A 26,378-nucleotide genomic window follows, 5' to 3' on the forward strand; every position below is an offset into this window, starting at 1 on the left:
ATCTGTTTTTTTTTCTTTTTTTTCATAATACAGCTGCTTTATGTTGCTTTTTATGTCCCTATGCAGTTCAATGCATTTTTATTGTTCATTTCAACTTCATCCTCTAGTCTTAGTTAAATCACCTGCCTCCCCTGATATAATGATGTATAATCTCCCTGTGTGCATTGGGCTGTTGGACTGACAGAGTTACGGTGCAGTGAGCACCTTCTGCACTTCTCAACATCTTATGCACCCTTTAAGCTCAGGGAAGGAGGCAAAATGCCAAAAAGGTAACACAAAGCTTGAGTTAAACTAGTAGAGTGGATTACAAAGAGCCACAAGGCATGAGATTATCAGAATTAATGTTATTGGAAACCAGATTAGCAGGCAAAGACCTGCTGTGCTCTTCCTTAAGAAAGTGGGATTAACCTGTTTAACTTGGTCTTGATGCAGTCCCAAATGCAGGGCCTTCAGGGCCTGGACACATGCAGCATTTTTGCACCCTTAAATTTAGCACGTTTCTCATGTATATATCACTAGTAAATATGAAGAAGGAGTTGATCATTATAGCACAGGGCTTCCGGAGCTTTATGATCTGTCCCAATGGACAGATAATTTAATACACTCCTAAAAAACAAAGCCTGGAAGAGGATCAGCTCTGAACTCTGGATTTCTGGTAAGTAGGTTATAGTTGCAACCAACGTGAGGTGCCACCTGCCTCTATGCCCTTGAAAGTTGGCACCCGAGCAGGCACAAGTAGCACCCAGCACCACTTTGCATTTACCATGCAGTAAAAGACCTGGAATGGGTATGTGCCCCCTTGCAAACAGTGCTAAAGTTCTTCCAACAGAACCAGAGTGCTCCCTCCCCTCTCTTTTAAAACCATCAATCTGTTTTCTAACAAAAACACTTGATATTTAGTGAACTGGGCAAATAAGAAGCACTTCCTCTGACACATCCACCCAATGACAGTAACACTTATTATGAAATTTGCAGCATGTGCCAACTGGCTGTACTTTGAGCGCATGCCAGACATTGTCCTCAACCCTTCATCCTAGCTGTAATGCTTAAGCTGTCTGCTAGTGCCATACTTTATCAAAACATCTGTGCTTGCAACCTCTTTGGCAGCTCAGCCAGAGGGGAAAGCCACTAAATGACTTACACCAATTAATGCAACCCCAATAATCAGTCATTTGTAGAACTGATTAACTTTTTAATTGGGATCAGTAGCATCTTTTGGCCCTTTATAAACGTCAGTCCTCCACAAAAGCACGAGAAAACAGCACAAGACTTTAGGGACACAGACAACACAGCATTAATGTCTGCCTCTTGAAAGTTTTATTCTTCATTACCGTTATATGATATAGGCAAAGCAACAACATAAGCAAGGAGGTATACTGATTGTGATTGATTTTCATATTAAGAAGGGCTAAATGAGGGCAAATCGTGGCATGGAGCTGCCAGAGGACTTCTGGATACCCGTTGCCCTGGACACTAACAACATCACATCACTCAGTCCTTTTCTGGTTCCTCAGGACCACCTGGGTGGCACGGGCACCTTCTACATCATGGCAGGATTCATGTTCTTTTTATTCACAGTTGGCACTAGCATTAACGTCCTCACCATTGCATGCACCATCCAGCACAAGAAGCTCCGGTCCCACCTCAACTACATCCTGGTGAACTTGGCAGTGGCAAACCTTCTTGTGTCCTGTGTGGGCTCCTTCACTGCCTGCTGCTCCTTTGCAACCAGATATTTCATCTTCGGACCTCTAGCATGCAAGATTGAGGGTTTTATGGCGACACTTGGCGGTAAGATTTAAGCTGTAGTTTTGAAACAATAAACTAATTCGACTGGATCATGCCTTTCTACTACTGGACTTATCTATAATGGTTTGAAAATGTTTTAAATTCTCTGTCTCTGTCATTCCAGGTATGGTAAGCCTGTGGTCTCTTGCTGTGGTAGCGTTTGAAAGATGGCTGGTCATCTGCAAACCACTTGGAAACTTTGTTTTCAAGCCTGACCATGCCATAGCTTGCTGTGCATTTACCTGGGTGTTTGCACTGATTGCCTCACTACCTCCACTGTTTGGATGGAGCAGGTAAGCAACAAAAACCAACGTAAACACCGAAAATTTATCTCGGGAAGCTGGAATGGACACTGAATGCCATTGTGAATATCTGTCCAGGTATATCCCAGAAGGCCTGCAGTGCTCCTGTGGTCCAGACTGGTACACCACGAACAACAAATACAACAACGAATCCTATGTGATGTTTCTTTTCTGCTTCTGCTTTGCTGTTCCCTTCGCCACCATTATCTTCTGCTATGCTCAGCTGCTCATCACACTGAAAATGGTGAGGCAAACAAACATGCCAGGTGCCAGGATGAAGTTGATAAGGGGGCTGTTTAAAAGTGCAATTATACAAGTTGTTTTTCATAAAATGAAACTTCATTGATTTACCATGCAACAGCCACAGAAAGGCTAAATAAAAACAACATAAAGGTAGGGTTTCAAAATCAAATAAAACATTAATCAGACTCACTTAAGAACTTGCAGAGTGCTGTTTTTTTTAACTTCTGTGTGTAAGATTCTGTGTCTACCTAAAGCAGATGGAGGCATGCATAAACAACTGTTTTGTGGCTTACAGATTTCCTCAGCTCAGCCCCGCACCTGCCTGAGGAGTCACATGTACCTTGACGTAAACTTTTGTAATTTTGTATTTTTCTGTACATGTATTTTGGCTATACATAGGGAGGAAATGAAGCCTAAACTAAATAACAAAAAGCCTTAAATTAAATAACATAAAGCCCAAATGTAGTTACTTTGGTTTACTTAAAAAGGTTTTGAAAAGGCTGCATTTTTACATGTGACACTAAAAAAAAGTCTTCTCAAGAGTAAACAACATTTATATTTGAGTGATCTTGTGTCTTATCAAAGCCAAAGTTTATCAGTAGAAATCATGGACCATTAACAGAGACTGACTGACTGTTCAGAAAACACTTGTGTATGTGTACTAACTGCGATAGCTGGTGACACTACTGGCTCATTTATAACCTCTTTGACCCAACTCGCTTCCTCAACAGGCAGCGAAGGCCCAAGCTGAATCTGCCTCCACCCAGAAGGCAGAGCGGGAGGTGACCAGGATGGTGGTCGTCATGGTGCTGGGCTTCCTGGTGTGCTGGATGCCTTACGCCTCCTTTGCTCTTTGGGTCGTTAACAATCGGGGGCAACCTTTCGACCTGAGACTGGCAACCATTCCCTCCTGTCTGTCCAAAGCCTCCACAGTCTACAACCCTGTCATCTATGTTCTCCTCAACAAACAGGTCTGTTAAATGTTTGGTTTGAAACAGTGCACTTTTTGCTTTGTTGCAAAGAAGTATGTGGAAGAGCTGTTGAGAGAAACCGATAGGGAAACCCAACAATAACCCTGTTTTTGGGTTTTTAACACATGAAGCTGACAATGTGCCAAAACAGAGTTTGTGTATCACATAGGGCTGTGCAATATATCCTAGATTTTGAACATTGTAATATCGTAGGTGTCGTCCTTTCCTGAGTTTAAAGGCTGCATTACAGTAAAGTGATGTAATTGTCGGAACTTAGCACACTGTTCTAGCTGTTCTGTTATTTGCCTTTACCCACTTAGTAATTATATCCACATTACTGATGATTATTTTCAGAAATCTCAGTGTTTTAATATTTTATAAGGTACCAATAGTCAATCCTACAGTGCCCTTACAATATCAATATCAAGGAATTTGGTAGTGTGACTTTCTCCATACTGCCCTGCCTTTGTATCACATAAGCACTGTTCTGTTTCTGATGTCAGTCTGAGGTGCATGAGTGCAACAGTTTGTTATGAAATCATGAAGTGTCTTCCTCTTAGCTTTTAACAGATCATACAGAAACTCGGAAAATTACTTGCTAGTAGATGTTTTGCATCAGTGCTGTCTTGTGCATATACCTCACGAATGCAACATTTTTATATTTCATGTCAAAAAAACAGAATATGTTAAATCATTAATTTATCCACTTTGCTATGCCACTATGTGTAGAAGTATTCCTACAGTCCCACTAAAAACTGGTGTAGTTTTGATGCGACCACCAGGCGACATACACTATAGTGCCTTTAATTTGCCTGCAGATCTTTGAATCTGCTCACTTCACTGAGTTGACTGGTTCATCTGCCAATGTGACATGAAATTTCAGTTTCAGAAACAAAAAAAGCAACCAAAGAGTGACATGGGGGGACTCACTTAGCCAATCAGCACAACAAACGGGATTAACACTGTTGTCAAATTGTTGTCAGGTTGTTTGGCAAAGCGCTGAAGATAGATGCAACTGTTGAGGCAGTTCTAAATCCAGGTCTTGTCAACATTGCCCGATATCAAAGTTTGTTGTTACTTCTCTCTGCTCCACTCTTAAAACATTGGCAAAATCAGCATGTTGGCATGGCTACACATCAGTGTGGACTCAACATGAAGTAAGATTCAGGCGGACATGCTCTCTAGTGACTGGTTTGGGAAAATCGAATCCCCTTGCCCCACAGAAATCAGTTAGAATGGACACAATGTCAGACTGAAAATAGAAACAGAGTGTAGAAAGTTGACAATTCTGTCTGATATCAGGAGAGCCTTTAATGTTTAAAATTAACATTTTGCTTCCTTTCACCCTCTGTTATCTTCACACTTCATGATAAAAATAGATACCAGATTTTTGTCCTACAGAAACAACGTACATTTTAACTACTTTTACCTTTTTGTAATTTCAGTTCCGTTCATGTATGATGGCAATGGTGGGGATGGGTGGAGGTGAGGAGGAATCCTCCACATCACAATCAGTGACTGAAGTCTCCAAAGTTGGGCCTGCTTAGCCTGAACATCAAGGCTTGCCACGAATTATTGTGAATTGTAAATAACAATAAATGTATGTGTTCTGTCATATAATATATATATATATATATATATATATATATATATATATGCTCTGCTGATATTCGAGTAAGAAGTCATAAATAATCTGCAAAGTGAAAAATAAAAAAAATAAAAAACATTTCTATATAGTGTCCGTTTGTTGATGACATTCACTGGTTTGGACTGCATGCAGTTTCCCTGTATGGGCATTGTGTTGTGAGGCACATATTCACTCCAAGAAATTAAAAAAAAGCAATGTGGTGACAGTTGTTGTTTTTGTTACTGTTAATGATTCCAACCAAATTATTGCAAAATATAGTTTCATGAGTCTTCATGAGACAGGGGACATGATCAGTGTCTCCAATTCAGTATCTAACCAAATGTCTCCTCTTCTGTTCCTGAGTTTTGATGCTGAATAATTGCCAGGAATTTGTTTTTGCAGAACAGTATGATGTCACAGGGAAGTTGACCTTTCACCTTTTGGATATAAAATATCATCGTAGTCATTTTTATTAGCGTATGAACTCTTAAATTATGGCCAAAAACATGTTTTTTGAGGTCACAGTGATGCTGACCTTTGACTTTTGACCACCAATTTCTATTCATTTCATCGTTGTGAATGTTTGTACCAAATTTGAAAAAATTCCCTTGAGGCATTCTTAAGATATTGTGTTAACGAGAATGAGACAGACAGAGGGTCAACCTGAAAACAAAATTGCCTTTGGCCTCGGCTATTGCTGGCGCATATGTATAATAAGAATCTGTTTCTTTGAAATTGTTGGTGACATAAAGTCTGAGGTAACCCAGTACAACCTGGATTACTGAGGGCCAAATGCATGCAAATGACCACCCGCACATCACTGATGATGAGATTACGTGGTTCACAAACAGTGCTACACTGGGATGTATCAAGATGATCCTTGCAAGCTCTGGTACTGAGCTACTAATCTCTATATTAGCTCAAAGGTGGCACATGTTATTATGGGAGTGCATGATGTGTGTGCACATACACTAGTATAAGTATGTGTGATCTGTGAACCAAAGCTTTAAAGCCCCTCCTTGAGCCAATTAAGTTTAGCCTGAGTGATATTCAAAGTTCCTATAAATACGCCCTTAACGCTCCATCAGAAAGAGACAAAGGTCAGTCAGAGGACTGTGAAACAGTCAGAAGTATCAGCACTATTTAAAATCAGATGTAAATTATTTGTAGTCTTGGTACAATAATACCATTTTAACGTCTTTCTGAAAAGTGCTTGAATTTTTATTTGACACAGAACCAGACAAAAATGAGGGGAAATCGTCCAGTGGAGCTCCCAGAGGACTTCTGGATTCCCATCCCTCTGGACACCAACAACATCACATCCTTCAGTCCATACCTAGTTCCTCAGGACCACTTAGGGAGCCTTGGGATATTTTATTCCATGTCAGCATTTATGTTCTTCCTGTTTGTGACCGGTACAGGCATTAATATCCTCACTATCGCATGTACTGTTCAATATAAGAAGCTCCGCTCTCATCTGAACTACATTCTGGTGAACTTGGCTGTGGCAAACCTTCTCGTCTCCTCTGTCGGCTCCTTCACCTGCTTCTACTGCTTTGCCTTCAGATACATGATTCTTGGTCCACTGGGGTGCAAGATTGAAGGATTTACAGCAACTGTTGGTGGTAAGGATCTTGATGAATGGAATAAATAAAACAAAGTTATAAAAAAAGTTAGCTGAGTACAATACTACCACAGAAGAGTTTCTTTTTTAATCCTATTGACCAAAAGGCAAACATTTCTGCTTATGCGTCTTTTAAAGTACGCAACATTTTGTACCTATGGTTACTGTTTATAAAAAACGATTACATTAAAACTGCAAGCCTCCTCTGAACTTTCTTGCAGCCCCACCATGCTGATTTTATTGTCAGACAAGATATCTTCAAATAAGTCGCAGCCACTTCTTCCCATGACAAAACAATCTCTTATAGATTACAGTGTGGTTTTGCCATCAGCATCATGGTATTACATTGCTATTTATATGAAAATATATGATAGCACGGCTCTATACTGACACTTGTTTTTCATAACAGTAGTCTGCTGGAGAAATACTTTGATCTTTACCACAGAAACAACACTTTGTAACGTCAGTGTCTCCACCTCATACAAAAAGCTGCAATTTTAGCTTGTGCTTAATATATAAAAAATAATATTTAACAGCTTTAACATCTTAGCTGTTAATTTCCTGTTGTTTTGAGAACTAAGATATAGTTCTTTTCCTCAATCTACAAAGAAACTTTGGCTCTTGCTGCTCAGGAAGCAACCTAGAAACTTTGGATGACAGATAAGAGACAAATTCTTTGTCTAAACTTAAAACCAGTGTGTAGTACTCAAGATCTGTCTTGTTCTTGAGACCAGTATTTGAAGGTCTCGGCTTCATCTTGGACTCAACCACATTTTTACTCCATTTTATTGTGGTTTCTGACTCAGAAAACTTTATTTCAAGAGCAGCCCAGACCACAACTGTAGGGATATCACTAAATTGCCTGTGTGAAAAACAGTTTTGAATAAAGATGGTCAAGTTGATTTCAGCTCTTTAGTGTTATACATATACACACACACACACACACACACACACACACATATATATATATATATATATATGTATATATATATATTTATGTACATACACGTATACTTAATATGGCATAAAAGAGAAATCTGTTGTTGTTTTATGTGGGTGAATTAGTGGGAATGTGGGTCTTTCAGATCAGACTGTGGAACATTATGGTTTTTATGTTCCACATTTTCCAGTAAGAGGCAAGCACTGGTAGTCTCGATCATGATTTTGTCTCGGTTAAGGTGGTCTTGACTATAACACTGCTTAAAACCATTCTGCATCAGATCCACTGTTATCGTTTTACCTTCCTTTAATGTCAAACAATTTTTCGATGAGAATGTGACGGCAAAATATGTCATAAGGCCTCTACAGATAATAATAAAGCCTAATACCAAACATGTAACTACCGCTGAGGTCTAGCTGAGTGGACTGCAGGCAAGCCAGAAGTATCATTTAGTAAAACAAAGTAACTATTACAATCCCTGCTTTATAATGTTTTAGACTCTACCACAGATATGCAGTATTATAAAGTGCAGCTCAATGAGGGAGCTGTTATCAGTCTGTTATACTCTCCTGTCTTGTTCCAGGTATGGTCAGCCTGTGGTCTCTGGCTGTGGTAGCATTTGAGAGATGGCTTGTCGTCTGCAAGCCACTCGGGAACTTCGCCTTCAAGCCTAACCATGCTATAGCTTGCTGCGCAATGACTTGGGTGTTTGCTTTGATGGCTGCAGTTCCTCCTCTGGTTGGATGGAGTAGGTCTGTATTTAAAGGCCATCACACAGCAGAGTTCTTAGTCTTTAATAGATGATATAGCAATGGAGATGAGTAACTCTGTAACTGACTTTTTAAAACTATGATCTTGAAGTACCAATTTTCCCCGCTCTTACAAGAGCTCTTGTAAGGTTAATCATTTTGCCCCTAATTCCAAATATCCAGACACACAGCCACCACATGTTCCTGCAGTACGTACATGTAAAGTACTGACTCACTGTCTGTCTCTTCAGGTATATCCCAGACACACAGCCACCACATGTTCCTGCAGTACGTACATGTAAAGTACTGACTCACTGTCTGTCTCTTCAGGTATATCCCAGAGGGCATGCAGTGCTCCTGTGGACCAGACTGGTACACAACCAACAACAAGTTCAACAATGAGTCCTATGTGATGTTCCTCTTCTGCTTCTGCTTTTCTGTCCCTTTCTTCACCATCGTTTTCTGCTACTCACAGCTGCTTTTCATGTTGAAAGCGGTAAGTGATACGTCTCTGTTAGGTTGATTTAAAAAAACAATACAATATCTCATTTGATTTCATAGCTACGAGTGTGTTTGTCTCCTTCAGACCAACCACATTTATGTATGTCCCTGGTCAACAGGCAGCGAAGGCCCAAGCTGAATCTGCCTCCACCCAGAAGGCAGAGCGGGAGGTGACCAGGATGGTGGTCGTCATGGTCTTGGGCTTCCTGGTGTGCTGGATGCCTTACGCCTCCTTTGCTCTTTGGGTCGTCAACAATCGAGGGCAGCCTTTTGACCTGAGACTGGCAACCATTCCCTCCTGTCTGTCCAAAGCCTCCACAGTTTACAACCCCATTATCTACATCCTCCTAAATAAACAGGTTGGTTCACTGTCAGTTATGATTTAAAAGCTATTTGCAGGTAGGAGGGTAACCTTATTTTCACTTGGCTTAACTAAAGTTGTACTGAATTTAGCAACCCAGTCCCTAGAATAAATGAGGACATTGTACATTTCTGCAAACTATGGATATGTAACATTTGCATGTTATTGTGCCAGGGATGTGTTGAAACTTTACATTTTGGTTTCCTTACATTTCAACACACTGTGGTAAACATGTAGTAATATTCGGACACGAAAACCACTTGGTTTTGGTGAGGAAAAGATTATGTTTTGGCTGTCATTGAAGAATTAATATATAAGATTATTTCACCCAAAGATGAAGTGCCTTATTTTTTTCTGCATTAATTTGAGACTTCTGGGATCTTGTTTTTTTGCACTTTTTACCTGCCTCATCAAAGAACACCTGTCCACCAGTCATCAGAGCCAAGCAGAGCTTCCTTCTTCCATTGTATGTGGATATGCTTGGTCACAAAAACCACTTGGGCATGATTAGGAAAAAACATGTTTTGGCTTAAATAGCTGATTTTAGAGCTGCTTTAGATGCTGCAATTTTTCGCAAAAAACAACCTTTGCTGCTGCCTTTTGCTCTCAAACATTTCAGAAATGTTGATATGACATGTATGAAACGTACAAATGTAACGTAAGCTTGCTCCCTCCTCATGGAGAAAACGTGATGTGACATTAAATACTTAAAATTCTGAAGTCTTTATTAATTTGGATTATATGATAAAATAAACCTGTCACAAGTCATCAAATATATATTGTTACAGTTTGATCTCCAAAGTTCGTTATGTTATTAAATTAGAGGTACTAATGGAAATATTTTTCCCTCACCAATGAATGTACCTGTGTTGCTTTTCCCTTTCAGTTCCGCTCGTGTATACAGAAGATGCTGGGGATGAGTGGAAGCGACGATGAGGAGTCATCAACAAGTCAATCCGTCACTGAAGTCTCCAAAGTCGGACCTGCTTAGGTTGTTCACGACTCATTTTGGTGTCTGATATACAGTGGTGTAGTGGTAGCTGATGAGGTGGGTATACGGCTAGGTAGATGGGCATGTTATGGAGGAGGAAGTGGGTGTGCTCTCCTATATATTCCAATGATTATTGGTAAATAGGTGGGTAAACTGTATATGGCCAGAAAAGAAGTGGGTATACCACATATACCTGCATATACCCTCCACTACACCACTGTTTACGTATTGTAAATAACACTGAACGAACAAATATGACAAATGGATTATTCTGTTATTACAGCTGAAGAGTTACATGCAAAGAAAAATGTTTTAAAAAAAAAGAAGAAACAAATAAATGTCAGTGATAATTATTATTTGTGTCTTTTCCAGACTATTCATTTCAGATGTATGTGACAAATTGTATATTATTTAGCCTTGATCTTGTCCTAAAAATTAAATGAAGATGTCAAACTTTGGTCAATGGAAACCCATAGTAGTTGTTAATTTATTAACTGCAAGCTAATGTTGTAGTATATTACAAATCTTTGTGAATGAGATGGAAAACTGTATTTATTGTTTAGGGATTCATGTGCATAGAAACAACCTGGAGTCTAACAGAGAATAATAAACAGCTGACCTACAACTTTACAGTTTTATACATGTGAGAAACAATTACTGACAATGTGGGCAAACCTCATCTAATCTGTCTGATAGTTTCTGGGATGGACTTGGGGAAAAAAAGTAAAGTCCACAAGTCTGCGTATGTTATTCTCTGCTGATGTGCTCAATGAAGCACTGAATGCCCTGACGTTAAAAGGGAACACCACCTAAATTATAAATTCAAATATGTCATTGCAATTGTCATGGAAATCAGTCAATATTTGTGAACATGAGCTACTCTCTCAAAGCTAGAAAACAGAAAACTAAGTCTTAAACTTGTGATGTCGTCAGGTATGAAATCTGGAGCTGCTTCACAGACAATGAATGGGAGCCTGATTTTGTGGATCCACAGAATGTTTTTCATTTTTATATCCAAATGAGCTTTAAGGCTCATTTATACTCTATAAATACATTCATTTCAAACACTGTAAATGCCACTGCCACTGCACAGATAGAGCCAACAGATGGCACTAGAGGCTAAAGTCAAAACTTTCTGTCAACAACAAATGCAATAGGATGAGGTCGCAATAATGTACCTTTAATTTAAATGGAGGCAGCATTGTAGACGGAGGTGGTCTGTGAGGAGATTAAATACATCATGACATGTGAACAAAGAATTATTTTCACTATATAACCCATTCATTCTGTTCCACCATTTTTTGAATGTCTGTCTTTTCCTGCAGTTGCATTATGCTTGAACTATGCTACACTGCCCCCATGATCTCTCATGGTACTGCTCTGTTTCATCCGTGTCTGTGAGCTTTCAGAAAATGTGCACAAATATGGAGGAAATGAACGCAGAGTACAGATAGATGGCTCCATCTGTGTATGTACATGGATCTAACTTTGCACAGAAATGAGGCCTTAAGGGGCTTTCACATCAGGGACCAGGGCCCCAATCCCAGTACACTTGACCCCAAAACCCAGTTCATTTGATTAGTGTGAACACTGTGTACCATATGTGGGCACAGTACGCCAATTCATACTTGAGTCCAATTGAAAAGGTGGTCTTGAGTATGGTTCACGTGTAGTCCAGTGCAGTAAGCATCTGTACCAAAACACAGAAATGGACCGCTAATTAATATGGCTACAAGGTTTTTTAACTTGTTATGAAACAGTCTAAATGTAATACTGATGCCTCTTCATCAGATGGCAGAGTGTAGCCTGCTGCAGAGAGACCCGGATCCAGCTTCACTCCTCCCCCTCCGGGCAGGAGCAGAGCTTTGCCTTGCTGCTCTGCCAGTACCCACTGATGACAGTCTCTATACAGACCCTGACAGCACCCTTTTCTGCACTGTAGCACAACAAAACTGTCTCGTAGATGATGATGATGCAAGTGTACTCAGGTACAACATTACTAATATAAAGGTTGAGCAGCAAGGGAGAGGACGGAGTGGTGCGGGGTGGGGGCAACCGTACTTGGGCATGGTATGAATCATTTTCACTAAATATGAAAAAGCCCTTTTTCTATTGTAGTGTTCTCAGTTCTGAAACAAAAAATGTACCCATATACTCATCTGTCATCTTTCACCATTCATTGTCAGTGCAGCAATTTCACACTTAATACTTGATGACATCATAGATTTGTGTTTAAGCACTCTAGTTTTGGGATTTGGTACAGAGTTGTTCATGTTTACTAATATTTCTGGACTATCTTAAACTATAGGAGTAACATGAAGGGATTTTTTTGGGTGTAGTTCCCCTTTAATGAAGACGCCAAGCCAAAGCCATAGTTCTGCTTTAATTACACTCCCTGAATTTGTCTTAGTGCTCAATGAAATCTCAAAACACATCCATCCCGCTCACTGTGGATATTTTGAAACTGAGTATGTTTCAGAACATCAGCAGTGAGCCAGAAGGACAATTTGTGGTAAAATTAATATTAAGGTTTGGAATGATATTTCAGCACACAAGGAAAACATGATATACAAAGCATATTACCATTTCAGAGCGTAAATATACAAGTGCAGTTATGATCATTATAGAACATTATTCATACAAATAATGAAATGATGAAATGATTTTCACAACCTAGTTTTGTGGAGAAAAGTGATGAGATCATTAACTCACTGTTGCCTGCACCATGCAAACACTTTGAAATGCTGCTAACACATAATCTAAGAAATTGAAATAAGTGTGCATCTACTCATTTTTCCCTTTTGAATCCCATCTGGCACAGCTGACATTGTCTGACAGCGCTCTCAAATCTGCAAAATAAAAAAACAAATAAATAAATGCAGCACTCTCTTTTGAATCATCATTCAATTCATTCAAATGTATAAAATTCAATATATCAGATGTCACTGTAGTGTAAAAGACGAGTCAACATTTAGACAGCAGATGGCGCCATACTGCTTTGGTCACAGCTGATACCATGGGAACTGTAACTGAGTACATCTGGGTGAGGTAATCACTTGAAAACACTGTCAAGGGCCGTAGTTTTCATAGCACAACAACTTGTATGAATATATTGTATAGGCCTATTACACACTATAATATTAAGAAACATTTAATTATATATTATACTGTTTATATTTATGACTCAAGGTCATCTGTAGAATGGAAACACTTTGCCAAACTCAGATTAGATCCAGTCTGTCAGTCATTCTTACCTGTTGCCAACAATGCTGCGGGTACGTGGATCACTAGTTCACTCACCGAGCACAGACTTAAAGGCTTTACCTTGCGGAGTTCAGATAACTTGGCAGACAAACACACACACACACACACACACACACACACACACACACACTCATACACATCTTGGCATACAATCTAAGCATGAATAATTTTCCCCTTGGGTCCACTTTGATAAATGATAATAAGTGCTCTGGAAACAAAATGTATTCTTATAATGATGAATGACTCTCAGTTTAAAGCGGTTACATGCACTTGTTTTCAAATGCTTTAATACAATGAGCTAAAGAGGGTTAACTGAAGAGGATTACACATTAATCTCTGCGTAGGTACTCACATAGTACTAGTGTTTACGTTTCATTATTTATGTGAGACAATTCAGTAACATTTTCTCTGACCCCCATGACTACAAGGCATTACAAACATACTTTTAATAAAAAACATGATATACTGATGTGCACTGTATAATTATTTATATTAGTACTCATAAATATTTTTAATGCTTTAAAACAATGATCAGAAAACATTATAAAGCATTCACAATGACTTATAAGGTCTAGTGTCATAATACTTTATAATTAATAGTCACTAACTGACATTTTTGCAAGGATCAAAGTGTATTATAATTCTCAATGCATTACAATAATTTTATAATGCTTTGTAATGTGATTATAATTTACTCTAAATAGCCATTTAAGTGAAGTAATAAAATTCCTGAGGATGTATAGACAGAAAACATTACAAGCTGGATTTAAATCACTGTAAGAGGTAACTGTTTGCTTTAAGTAAAGTGGAAAAAATATCAAATCTATGTAAAAACAACAACACATTGTAAAATGTCTAACAACTTATGATGGAAATACAACACATTATAAAATGATTGTATTGTATCACATCTACGAGAATTATAAAACAATAAGATTGGTGCAATAGAATGCAAAAATGCAAATAAAATATTACGATACTTGCTTATAACTATAATTTCAAAATGCCTGAGGCAGATTATAACACATCAACATATCCTCATACAACTGTTTGTATAATAGCCGATGTAGTGTCCCATGAATGGTGTCATGTTGCAATGTGAAGTTACACAGATTAGGTTTAGCAAAAGAAACATGGTGAGCACATATTTTATAATAAAGACACTAATCCTGATTGTCTTTGGGGAAAGTCCTGTGTTTGTTCGATCCATCCACCACCCCACCCTGCCTCCTTGTGCGGACTTTCACTCTTTATAGAACAGTGCAAGAGTGACATTTATTCGTAGGCCAGCCCAGATGTTACCATCACCCTGGCTCCCTCAACAAAAAGATATTGGATTCTGGATTATTGCAGGAAATAAGCTCTGTGGGAAAAGAACAAACACAAAATGTAAGTGTACGATACTAACACATTTTGTTCAGCAAGATAATCTTCACAAATAAACACCACCTTTATGATTTTTTGAAGCATAAATGCAATCGCCAGAAGTAAAAAGCTAACATTAGGCTATAAATGAACTACTATGCAGTCACATTACTTTACTGCCATGACTTTACCATTCAAAAAAAGCCTTTGAGACAAGGGACTCATTCCTGCAGCACTACTTCCTTCTTTACTCTCGTCAGTGCAGCTGTCACATGATTGTATTTGTAAGTTACATATGAATTTTGATGCACTGCTTTTCGTAAGTATACATGTAAACAATGAATGGAAACAGCCTGAGTGCATTACAAGTTTATTTATAATACATAATAAAGAGGGCTGCATAGAGAGTGTTACCGAAACATTTAATTAAGCAATTAAAATCAGTCACAGAAACACTTGCCTCAGTATTGTACCCAACTGTTGCCTGTGTGTTCAGATTACAACTAAACATAGGTGGCTACATGTTGTCTGCCTGTCATGCTGCTGAGAGGAGATGAAAATCAATGAGTCAATACTTGGAAATACCACACTACTGCCTCTGGGTTTTAGGCCATCATGGGTCATCTATGCTGCAGGGAAAAGCAAAGGTAAAAAAGGGATATTCTGGTCATCACAGCATCCCTCAACAACATCTGCACACAAATCTGTGAACAGGATTATTACCTGATGTGAAGTGAACATGATGAGTAGCAAAGATGGACTCTGTTCACTCCACACCAGTGTAATACATATCCACACTACAGCTATTCAGACAGCAAGGGTATAAACCAGACCTTCACACCAGATCATGGTTGTCATGGAGATTCCCGTTGGTAGTCGGGAGCAAATCCGAGTTCTTCTAGTAGTGAACTTTTACCAACTACGAATAGTTCAGAACTAGCGGAATTCTGGACCTACCCCCGAAACATCACAGCATCACATGGACATAGGAATCAGTAGCAGTAAGAAAGCATTAGCTAGCTAAGTAAATACATACTCAGCTACTGAAAACAAAAATCTCTCCCCTAAGACATTAGATAAAGGAGTATTACTTCATAAACAATGATGAAAATTCAGCTAAATTAAGTACTAGTATAAATAGAGACATAATTGTAAATAAAGGAAAATATAAGAAAAGTTTACAGATTTCTTTAGTTTCAGGATCCATCCTCTTCTTTTTGATGTGCAGTCCATGTCCTACATGGAGTTCTTATCAAATCTGGGAGCCAACTACTTGAGTGAGACGTGGACTTGAAAAAAAAAAAAAAAAAAAGAATCAACAGCTTAAACTAAACCACTACAGCAGTTTTACTTAACCTCTGCTTTCTCCTGAAGTGAACTGTTGTTCCGGAGAGATTAAAGTGTTACGGAGTGACCATGCCAGAAGTAATTACTCTATGTTAATCTGTTTTATGGAAGAACTCAAGTTGTCCGTATAATCTGCTTTGGTCTGTGGGGACATGACAAATCTGGATCTAGATCAACCACGTTCTGATTAGAGGTTCAGCACTATTTAGGGAGACACTGCTGCGACAACAGCTGCTACCTAACAATCCCTGATACAGTGTGAATTATACTGTTTATTTGTACTGACAGTAATGTCAGTAATATGACTTACTGTCAAGCATCTGACTCGTAAGACATGTGGGGACTTTCACAAGTGCCCACACAATGTTGTCACTTTTTGTTTTTTATTGAAGGGTTATGAAAAAAAAGGTCTGCCCTCTCCTCTGGACTAAATGCTAATAATCATAAATATTACAATAAAGCATGTTATACTTAAACAAATGACAACATAACAAACGATCCAGTTCATTGTCATTCCCAGGGCATCAAATACTGATGCTTTCCCAGTCAACATTTGTATGTGGGCCCCATGAGCTGAAAAATGGGCCCTTTTTGTGATTGTCCATGGGTTCCACAGTGGCCCCATGTCAATTGCCCACATGGGTGGGTTTACCCTAGTGGGCCCCCTGTACTACGGCTACCTGGGTACCAAGTGGGTATGGGCCAAAATAGGCATCTTATCCAGGGCCCACTTGGGTGAAGCCACCCATGTGGGCAATTGGAATGGGGTCATTATGGAACCCATGGACGATCCCATACAGGGCCCATCTTTTAGGCTCCTTTACTAACCACATGGATCCCACATACAAATGTTGACTGTGAAAGTGTCAGTATTTGATGCCCTGGGAATGACAATGAGGTGATAATGATGATGATTGATGATGATGATTAGAAGGGTTTGAACAATCATGTGTTATAGGCCCCTCGTAATAGACCACTTTCACAGCAGACATTTTGACTGGATGGAAAAGTAGCTGTTCCTACGACAGTTGAACCACACAGTGTGACAGTGAGCCAGGACCCGGACCATGAAACTGAAGAAACAAAATGGAATTCAGCCGTCAAATTTACTGTTTTACACTTGTGCTGTACCTATTATAACATACCGAAATGTCAGTGAACAGGGTGGTAATGGTGAGCAACAGAAAATAATGAGCCTGCATTAATTCACACATTATTTCATCATGAGTCATGCATTCTTTAAAGCATATGCTGCTAGTTCATCTCACACCACTGAGCTAGCTAATGTCCCATCTCAGCCGAGGAGGACGCTACAAATGTTTACATCTCATGCATGAGCATGAGCCTCTCATCCATGAATAGATGCACGCTTTACCTCTATGTGGTAATATAATTTGTGGCTGTAGTTTGTTAGGAAGAAAATAGTCCCTCCATGAAAACTGCTCACAACAAGGTCTGTGGATTATCTTGAGTAAATGGGTCATGACTTCCGGACTCCCTGTTTTTGGCACTTTGAGCACCACAAGCTGAGTGCCATCTAGTTCCATTATAATCAAGAGAAGGCAGACATCTCTACAGCTGATATCTCCAACACTCTGCAACTCACACCAAAACAATCTAGACAAATAGTACTACTGGTAAAAGGGAAAACTTTGTATTTTTGATTTTGAGGTGAACTGTCCCAATAATTCCATGATTTGTCCACTGCAGCCTCTCGCTACTCCTATAATTTTCTCCAAACTGATATTGTTGTCCGATGCCACAAATTCTTTTGTTTATGGTTGACATTCCCCACAAGTTTTCCCTCATTGAAGTCACCTCACCAGCAGCACCACTCAGTGGTTTGGATCCAGTGAGTGTACTGGTCTAAATAACCTGCTGAAGGTTGACTGAAGGACAGCACGTTGTTAACAAACTTTAAGTACATTGAGTTAACATTGTTAGCAAACTTTAAGTATGCAAGAGGACACTAAATTCCTTAATCACTGGTTGCTCTTATCCCTTAAAGACACAATCCTGTTGGGAATACCCAGAACTGAAGAGCTTTGGACAGACACAGCTGTCACTCAGCTTCATTTTGCCAAAAATCTGTGCATAGCATATATGTATATGTATATATCTATATATAGATAGATATATACATACATATATATTTATAATTAAATCCAAAGCGGTCAAAAATCCCCTGTGAAATCTTGCACAGTTAAATCATGTCCAACTTAATAATAAGTAGTGAAAGTTTGACAATTAGGGTATTTGCCATAATCAAATCAAACCTGTGCTTTAGAGTAAATTAAATAATAAACAGCAATAAGATTTTGACAGACTTCATGGGCTCCATTCCAGCATCTCACATGGTCATCCTCACAGACCCCAACTAAGCTGCATCTTTGTATTTTTATAATGTGAAAACACTGCCCTGATGTCTTCTTATTTTATCATTTATTTTGTTCATTGTAATTTTAGCTGTAAATCCTGCCTCTTGGCTAAAGACACTCATTGACTCACTGACACAAACAACGGAAGCTTGTGCATGCTTTTTTGGTTGTGGCATCCTTTTGATAGCCTTCTTCAAAAGTCCTTCCAATAAATATCACTTTGTCCTTGACATGAGGACTGTGACGTGAGTTACAGGTCACATGAGAGGCAAAAAATCCAATGCTCTGATGTGAACTATCTTTCTGGAGGGATTAAAAGTGTCTTACCACACTAACACGCCAACAACTGTGACTGTAGCTATAACAGTTTCATGGGTCACCAGTTGTCCAATTAAGCTGCTTTAAGACTTGGCTGTCCTTTTATGCCCACCAGAGTCCACATGCATATTTATCACACACATTATACAAATAAGCTGATATGCACAGTTCTGCTGTGATATGTCATATGAAAATATACATTGGTTCTAAAGCTTCAATTCTCATTTATACACATATTATATATAAGTGCTTTGGGGTTGCATTTTTGATGTATGAAAGGCGCTATATAAATAAAGTTTGATTGATTGATTGATTGATATTTAGTTTATCATTTCTACATTGCTATAGTTGTACGAAAGAGGCAATATTAGCTACTGCTGGTCCCAATGACGACAAATGATGGAAATTAAAATCTTGCAACTAATCCGGAGTGGATGGACATCCGTTTTCTAACAAGATTATTTGGGCATTTTGTGTCTTAAGGTAAGCTGATAGTTTTAATTACAGTTCAAATGGGTTTGCCTAGGGTTGTCCTGTGGCTGAGTATCATTGCCAAGCATGACACTATACTGCTAACCTAACTACCTAATCCTATCAGAGGTCTCTGAAGCACAAGTATAAAAGCTAATGTTGGATGTGTTGCACCAGTCACTCAAGGAGGCTGCGAGGGTCAAAAAAATTAACAGCTGAGGTTCATCCTCTAATAATCAGAATGGCAGAGGAGTGGGGAAAACCGGTATTTGCTGCCAGGCGGTACAATGAAGAGACAACAAGAGGATCTGCCTTTGTTTACACAAACAGCAATCATACCAGAGGTATGGTATTATCATTTTATGTAGCATGTCAACTACGCTCCATAGCTATAAAAACGTTCATTCTTTTTTCCTGTGAAGCACTCAGTGCATGTCTTTTCCTTATGTAAAGCACTTTGGGCTGCATATCTTGTATGAAAGGTGAAAATTAAATTAAGTTTTATATAATTATTATTATTATACAAATAATTAGATTTGTGTGTTAGAGCAAAATCTAGACACTGTTTGCCAATAGAACCTGAATTAAATCTAATGATTCACCACTGTATTTTGCTGACTTCAGTAATCTATAATTTTTTGTGTTTGGTGTTACATACCAACTGACTGCATGCTGACACTACTCTGTATAATTAAACAAATTAAAGATTTCTGCTGTCTCTTTACCTGAGACTGAGCGTAATCACACATAAACCATTTGCTTCTGAGTCATTAAACTAGACAGTGTAAATTCGGACACTGTGGATATACAGTATGCAGGTCTGTTGTGTTGTTTTTCTGTCTCCATTTTCTACAGCTTAATGCAGCTTTAACCACAATATGATTCAAATGTCATGAAGTTATAGGCCTAATTGTGGTATATTCACATGTTTAAAAAGGATTTTGAGTTAAAATCACAAAAATTAGACTTATATCTCATTCATACAGTACATGTAACATTAACTAATATATAAATATGTGTTGTTTCTAAGAGGTATTGTTTTGTAGGCCTTACAAAATGAGACAGTGTGGACCACATATGATTCTAAATTGTGATACTAAATATGAAATCGCTTTCTTTTCTCAGATCCCTTTGAAGGTCCCAATTACCACATTGCTCCTCGATGGGCTTACAACGTTGCAACAGTTTGGATGTTTATAGTGGTTGTCTTATCAGTCTTCACCAATGGTCTCGTCTTGGTGGCCACAGCAAAGTTCAAGAAACTGCGTCACCCTCTGAACTGGATCTTGGTCAATCTTGCAGTTGCTGATCTCGGAGAGACAGTTTTTGCCAGCACCATCAGTGTATGCAACCAGTTTTTCGGTTACTTCATTCTAGGACACCCAATGTGCATCTTTGAGGGCTACGTTGTCTCAGTTTGTGGTGAGTGTTCACAGTTCTTTCTCTTTGATTGCAAGGAGTTTGGAAATAGTTTGGAAAGAGGATTGTTGGTGTTGCAAATGACATCAGGCTGAGAGTTAAAATACCTTCACTGAGTATCCTTATTCTTCACACAGGCATAACTGGTCTCTGGTCCCTGACTATCATCTCCTGGGAGAGATGGGTAGTTGTTTGCAAACCTTTTGGAAACATCAAGTTTGATGCCAAATGGGCTACAGCCGGAATATTGTTCTCTTGGACCTGGTCAGCGGTGTGGTGTGCTCCGCCTATCTTTGGATGGAGCAGGTAGCGTGATGTGTTTTTTAAAATCAAAAATGGGTTTTAAAGGTCCAGTGTGTGAAATTTAGGGGGATATACTGGAAGAAATGGAATATCACATAATTAGTATGTTTTCTTTAGTGTACAGTCACCTTTCGTTTTCTTAGAATGAGCTAATTATATCTGAATATGGTGCGGGTACGCATCCACAGAGATCGTGTTCACTGACATGTCTCTACAGTAGCCCAGAATGAAATTCATGTTTTCATGTTTTCACTCTGCCCTGCATAGTTAGCAGCCCCTCCGTGATGAGAGCATCAGAAAAACACTGATTTGCAATGTGAAACTGCTTTATTCAGTGTTTTTACTGGTTTTAATCACTGGGTCTTTTTGTTTTGAAGAGGAAGAGACTTGTGGGGATAATTCGGCTCCCGCTAAAAATCTCCTAAACAATGAACACTGAAGACAGTCTCACCGGGAGAAGTTACACCTGGTTGCAATCGGCAATCCTCATTGATAGATGCCACTGAATTCCCCTAAATCTTACACACTGTTCCTTCAACTGAATCAGTGGATCTGCAAACTCAATATTTTCTTTATCAGGTACTGGCCTCATGGACTAAAGACTTCCTGTGGACCTGATGTATTCAGTGGAAGTGACGACCCTGGAGTCCAGTCCTACATGATTGTTCTTATGACTACATGTTGTTTAATCCCTCTGACTATCATCATCTTGTGCTACCTTGCAGTCTGGTTGGCTATCCGTGCTGTAAGTTATCTTACCTGCAGTTTTATAGTCTATCTGAAGTACATCATAGCCTGACAGAGTCTCACAGTGTTTATTTGTGGCTCACAGGTTGCCATGCAGCAGAAGGAATCAGAGTCAACCCAGAAAGCTGAGAAAGAAGTATCCAGAATGGTCGTTGTCATGATCTTGGCATATTGTTTCTGCTGGGGGCCGTACACCTTTTTTGCGTGCTTTGCTGCAGCTAACCCTGGATATGCCTTCCATCCTCTGGCTGCTGCCATGCCTGCGTACTTTGCCAAGAGCGCCACCATCTACAACCCAATTATCTACGTTTTTATGAACCGGCAGGTGGGCACAACAGTCACACTGCCACATTGATCAATTTTCTATGTCTAAATCAGATGTGTTTGGTTTATATTTTTTAACGGACCTTTGTGTTTCTCTTTCTATCAGTTTCGTACATGCATCATGCAACTCTTTGGCAAAGAAGTGGATGATGGCTCTGAAGTATCTACATCAAAGACAGAGGTCTCCTCTGTGGCTCCTGCATAAAGCTGTTGACATTCTCACTGTGACCCATTGAGTTTTGTACAGTAAATATATATTATGTTATTTGTTTTTTTTCTTAGTAAATATAGCTTTCTGGCAAAATATATAAAAAATATACATAAAGAAAACGGACAATTACTGTATATATGAGTGTTTTTTTAGATGAACATTAAAATATGAAGGGCACTGAAAGTTTTCCTTTTGATGATTTTTAATAACTACCAATGAAGAGCTAATTAGGTATAGTTAGAACATTTTCCTTGTCATTGGTGTTATTGTTAGTTTATTAAGAGAACATACCAACATTTTATTTCTTGAAACAACTTTGAAAAAATGAATGGGTTTATGGAGCATTTCAACATTGTGGTGTAGCTTTTTTTTCTCTAGTTAAAGATTTGAGTACATCTACCACCACTGTAAACAGTTTACTGATAACCATTACATAATAATGTCCCTATCTCCTTTGTTCCCACTGCAAAACTCCCTATTTCATTCTGTGCATCTTCAGAGGTAGCCCACCCGACTAGCTCAATAATAATACATTTGGTAAACACGTTTCATTAAGGAGATTCAGCTCAGTGGTAGGCATGGCATTGTAGGCTTGATTGCATGCAAACGTGGTCATATCATTCCAGGCCCTGAAAATGAGTTCGGCATTACTTAAAAATCAAATACAATTTACTGATATTTGAATACAATTATTGGGTAAATCTTCACATTAAGGGTACAAATTAATGCATGACTTGTGGTAATGTCACGCATGAATGTTGCTCATCATTTACAAATGATTATGCGTTTATATATTATGAAGAGACACAGGAGTGTCTCTTTCACACGTCCTCACATTTGTGATGACAAGATAAATGATAGAGTGAAGAATGAAAGAAGTGGACAGAAATTGCTGAAGCTGAGCCCCTGAAATCCCCTCTAAGTGTGCATTAAAAATATACTACTAGCTAACCACTGTAGGGGCTACTTGCAAGTTTGTGCTAGCTACTGTATTGTTTGCTAGTAGCCTACAAGCTAACTGTATGTTTCAGCTGAAGCCTGCTAGCTTTAAAAATTACATCATGTAACCATGAAGCAAAAAATCTTCAACTGAAATGTGCAGCTACCTCATGGGCTATTGCAAACATTCCATTAGCTAACGTAACGTTAGCTTACAAGCAACTTTGTTTGAAATGGGGACAGTGATTAGCTATGGAGCTTTATCCCTATCTTTATTCAAGAGAGTGGTTTATCAGTTTGAGAGCATTATTTATTGATTTCACGTTCAAAAACCCTGCCCTCACACTCAAATAGCCTCTGCTCGCACTTGGATCTACTCTGTTTCTGCTCAAACTGTGTGCTCGCACTCAGATACCATGTTGCTTGCACTCAGATACCATGTTGCACGCACTCAGATACCATTTGCTCGCACAGATTGCCTGCTCGAGCTTCAGCTTTTCTCCTCGCGCTCCCGTTTTTTGCCCTGCGCTTGGATTTTTTTGTGTAACAACCCTGTCAAAATCCCCCAACTAATAGAATGCCAGATTTACTGTTGACCAATGAAATGAGCCCTGCCTCCTTGTGGGCGCGCTCGCCTTAGTTTTACAGCGTCCCGGCCGGGCGGGTACTCTTTAACCGGGTTCATCCACTCCCACCCTCCAGGGAAAGCCCTGTAAATTAAATGTTCTTCTCTTGCTTTCTTTACCACTTTTGGAATAAAGGGACTGTTAATTTACACACGTGCGCCATATATATATGATATCTTTAAATTTAATACTCTTTTGTCCCAGCTCATCAAACGTCTCTGTTATGTCGGCTTTGGGTCGGCCCAGTGCCGTAGAATATACCTGCCCACATACGGAAGTCGCCACAGAAGGCAGAATTTCATCTCTGCGGTGTTTGTTTGGAACTGAGCTCACGGGACACAGCATCTCATCGCAGTTGGTTTCAGGTAACGTTAAGCTAACTGGAATAAATTGGCAGAAAATAGCTTTGTTGTTTATGCTGTGACCGTTAAAAGAGGTTCCTGGTGAGTAGTGAGGCACGACTGGGTGTAGCCTATATAGCACATGTCCCCACCAGCTAACGTTATCTTTCGTTAGCTGTTAGCTAGTTTAGCTCATGTTAGCTAACAGGCTACAACTGTGGTGTTTTCATTTTATTTTCCCTAGTTGACGTTATCTGCTCATCTGGTTATTGTGAGCACTTGTTTTGGGTTACAGTGGAAGTGCCAGGAGCTGCCACCCGTGGTCCTGGGCAGGGCTCGAGACTTGGGATCCACTCACCTATGGTCCCGCCCGGGCCTGACCTCCGCGGCCCCCCGGCCTGACCTCCGCGGCCTGGACGGATGCTCAAGTGCGGCTTACGGCCTATTTCCACCAGATGCGTGTTATGCTGTGTACCCACCAAACGTGAATTCGCAAATTCGCTTGTTGTAGGCGCGGTGTGATAGACGTGAAATTCGCGTCCATTGCCTCATTGCTCGAGTTGAAAATATTGAACTTTTGAGGCGAATTCACGTGACACTGTGCTGTGAAAGCCAATCAGCGTTGAGATCCTCCCAACTCTTGACACCCTGACGTCCAGTTGTTGACACAACAATAAACTGCTACTCACCGGAGACAGATGGACAGGCGCTCCGCAGCTGAAATGGAGCTGTAATGTTAATATAATGAAATATTGGTTGTTATGTAATTTATAATTTATTTTGTGGCAGCATTTATTGAGTAAATGCTCGCCGAAATTCTCCACCATTACATATATGTAAATTTTAATTTGATTATAAACAGTTTATTCAGGTGCCTACGTTTTTCACCATGAATACTGTAGGGTTTGATTAGCTCAATATTAGCAGAAAGTGACGTTAATAAGAATTATTAAACATAACCACTTTAATTATTCGTTCAGTGATATAATTTCATAGTCAGACTAATAAAACCACACCTCTTGTTGATCAGACAAAAAAATGTTTAACACACTTTGGGGAAATTATTAATTATCAGTTGTCAATTCAAATAGAGCTCAAGTAGCCAGAATCTTTGCACCCGTAAAGTGACTGAATGTAATCTTACAGAAAACCAAGACGACGACTTCATAACCAAACATTTATTCTAATTCTAATCTGACACAGGAGACCAAGACACAATACAACTAACAACAGACAAGACAATGAGTAAATGCAACTATGAGTGGAATGAAATGAATACAGCGATGCTAATGAATGAATGAATAAATGACCAGAGTGAACCAGATGAAGCAGTGAGCAATGGTAAGATAATTAGCAGAGGAAACGTTGACATGGACCTGTGAAAAGCACCATTCAACAGCTGAGAGGCATGGGAAGCAAAAAGGAGAAACATCTGAAAACTTAGGGGAAATCCTAGTTTTATATAATGCTCCCTACCATACTTAAACTACGCATCAAACCCCAGCAAAGGAAAATGATGTTGTTTCACCTGAGTTATAGCAGACCAGGAAGAAGATGCTCTGGAGGGGGAAGAGGAAAAGGCATCGCTGCTCCTTGGTGTGCTGCTCCTGGTGCTGTCCCATGGGGCAGTTTTGGGTGTTCCTGAGCCCACATGGCAACCTTGGCTTGGGTGAGGGAGTCTCTCCATGTCGGTCATCTTCACACACCCAGTGTGGGCATGCAGGAGTCTGCCTTTCTTCAGTCCTGACCTTGTTGGTCCAGGACACAGGACTTGGGCAGACTTGGGCATGAAGTTCTTTCTGTTGGGTTCTAGCATATTCAGTTCTGCCCAGGATGCCATGGAACTGCCCGGCGGGTCACGCTGGATGGAGCCCAGCATGGCCCGCCGGCTTCTCAAAAGTTCTTCTTCAAGTTCTTTGTTCCTTTCTCTCTCTCTTCTTTAACCTCACTCATCTTATAGTTGTTCCAAGGGGTTGAGACTAGCAGGCAGGCTCCGGCCTCTGCGCTGTGATTGGCCTTGCCAGCTGTCTTCTCAGGCTGATGTCCAGTAGGAGCAGTTCACTGTCACTGGCAGGACATTTCATTCCTCCCCTCCTGCACGTTTGCTTAGTTTAAAGTTTAATTTACTTTAATTGCTTCCTAGATGGTTAATGAAGCTTGGAACATTTCTAATACTTCCATATTTATCAACGTGGCGCTGTCTGCTATTGAATGGTACCAAACACACA

The 26,378-nt window shown here is 39.5% G+C and overlaps 3 protein-coding genes across 3 annotated transcripts; all 3 read left to right on the plus strand.

Annotated features, from left to right (window-relative positions):
• Positions 1–1,412: 1,412 nt before the first annotated feature.
• LOC117256662 (blue-sensitive opsin-like) lies at positions 1,413–4,851 on the plus strand. The gene is made up of 5 exons (XM_033626223.1): positions 1,413–1,791; positions 1,913–2,081; positions 2,169–2,334; positions 3,065–3,304; positions 4,750–4,851. Exons 1-5 carry the CDS (start codon positions 1,413–1,415, stop codon positions 4,849–4,851), a joined length of 1,056 nt encoding a protein of 351 aa, XP_033482114.1.
• A 1,186-nt stretch (positions 4,852–6,037) lies between these two features.
• On the plus strand, positions 6,038–10,453 carry LOC117256661 (blue-sensitive opsin). The gene is made up of 5 exons (XM_033626222.2): positions 6,038–6,556; positions 8,079–8,247; positions 8,575–8,740; positions 8,865–9,104; positions 9,993–10,453. The coding sequence occupies exons 1-5, from the start codon at positions 6,178–6,180 to the stop codon at positions 10,095–10,097; spliced, it is 1,059 nt and encodes a 352-aa protein (XP_033482113.1). The 5' UTR covers positions 6,038–6,177; the 3' UTR covers positions 10,098–10,453.
• Positions 10,454–19,439: 8,986 nt separating this feature from the next.
• Positions 19,440–22,325, plus strand: opn1lw1 (opsin 1 (cone pigments), long-wave-sensitive, 1). The gene is made up of 6 exons (XM_033626923.2): positions 19,440–19,584; positions 20,366–20,662; positions 20,797–20,965; positions 21,542–21,707; positions 21,795–22,034; positions 22,140–22,325. The coding sequence occupies exons 1-6, from the start codon at positions 19,482–19,484 to the stop codon at positions 22,236–22,238; spliced, it is 1,074 nt and encodes a 357-aa protein (XP_033482814.1). The 5' UTR covers positions 19,440–19,481; the 3' UTR covers positions 22,239–22,325.
• Positions 22,326–26,378: the final 4,053 nt, after the last annotated feature.

The sequence above is a fragment of the Epinephelus lanceolatus genome, chromosome 1 (assembly GCF_041903045.1).
Source record: "Epinephelus lanceolatus isolate andai-2023 chromosome 1, ASM4190304v1, whole genome shotgun sequence".
Taxonomy (NCBI): Eukaryota; Metazoa; Chordata; class Actinopteri; order Perciformes; family Serranidae; genus Epinephelus; species Epinephelus lanceolatus.

Bases quoted from the DNA above. Each gene is read 5' to 3' on its own strand.
- LOC117256661 (XM_033626222.2), top strand. From the start codon at position 6,178: ATGAGGGGAAATCGTCCAGTGGAGCTCCCAGAGGACTTCTGGATTCCC. The intron at 6,557-8,078 runs GTAAGGATCTTG...GTCTTGTTCCAG, and splicing joins ATTTACAGCAACTGTTGGTG to GTATGGTCAGCCTGTGGTCT. The intron at 8,741-8,864 runs GTAAGTGATACG...CCTGGTCAACAG, and splicing joins TGCTTTTCATGTTGAAAGCG to GCAGCGAAGGCCCAAGCTGA.
- LOC117256662 (XM_033626223.1), top strand. From the start codon at position 1,413: ATGAGGGCAAATCGTGGCATGGAGCTGCCAGAGGACTTCTGGATACCC. The intron at 2,082-2,168 runs GTAAGCAACAAA...ATATCTGTCCAG, and splicing joins CCACTGTTTGGATGGAGCAG to GTATATCCCAGAAGGCCTGC. The intron at 3,305-4,749 runs GTCTGTTAAATG...TTGTAATTTCAG, and splicing joins ATGTTCTCCTCAACAAACAG to TTCCGTTCATGTATGATGGC.
- opn1lw1 (XM_033626923.2), top strand. From the start codon at position 19,482: ATGGCAGAGGAGTGGGGAAAACCGGTATTTGCTGCCAGGCGGTACAAT. The intron at 20,966-21,541 runs GTAGCGTGATGT...TTTCTTTATCAG, and splicing joins CCTATCTTTGGATGGAGCAG to GTACTGGCCTCATGGACTAA. The intron at 22,035-22,139 runs GTGGGCACAACA...TCTTTCTATCAG, and splicing joins ACGTTTTTATGAACCGGCAG to TTTCGTACATGCATCATGCA.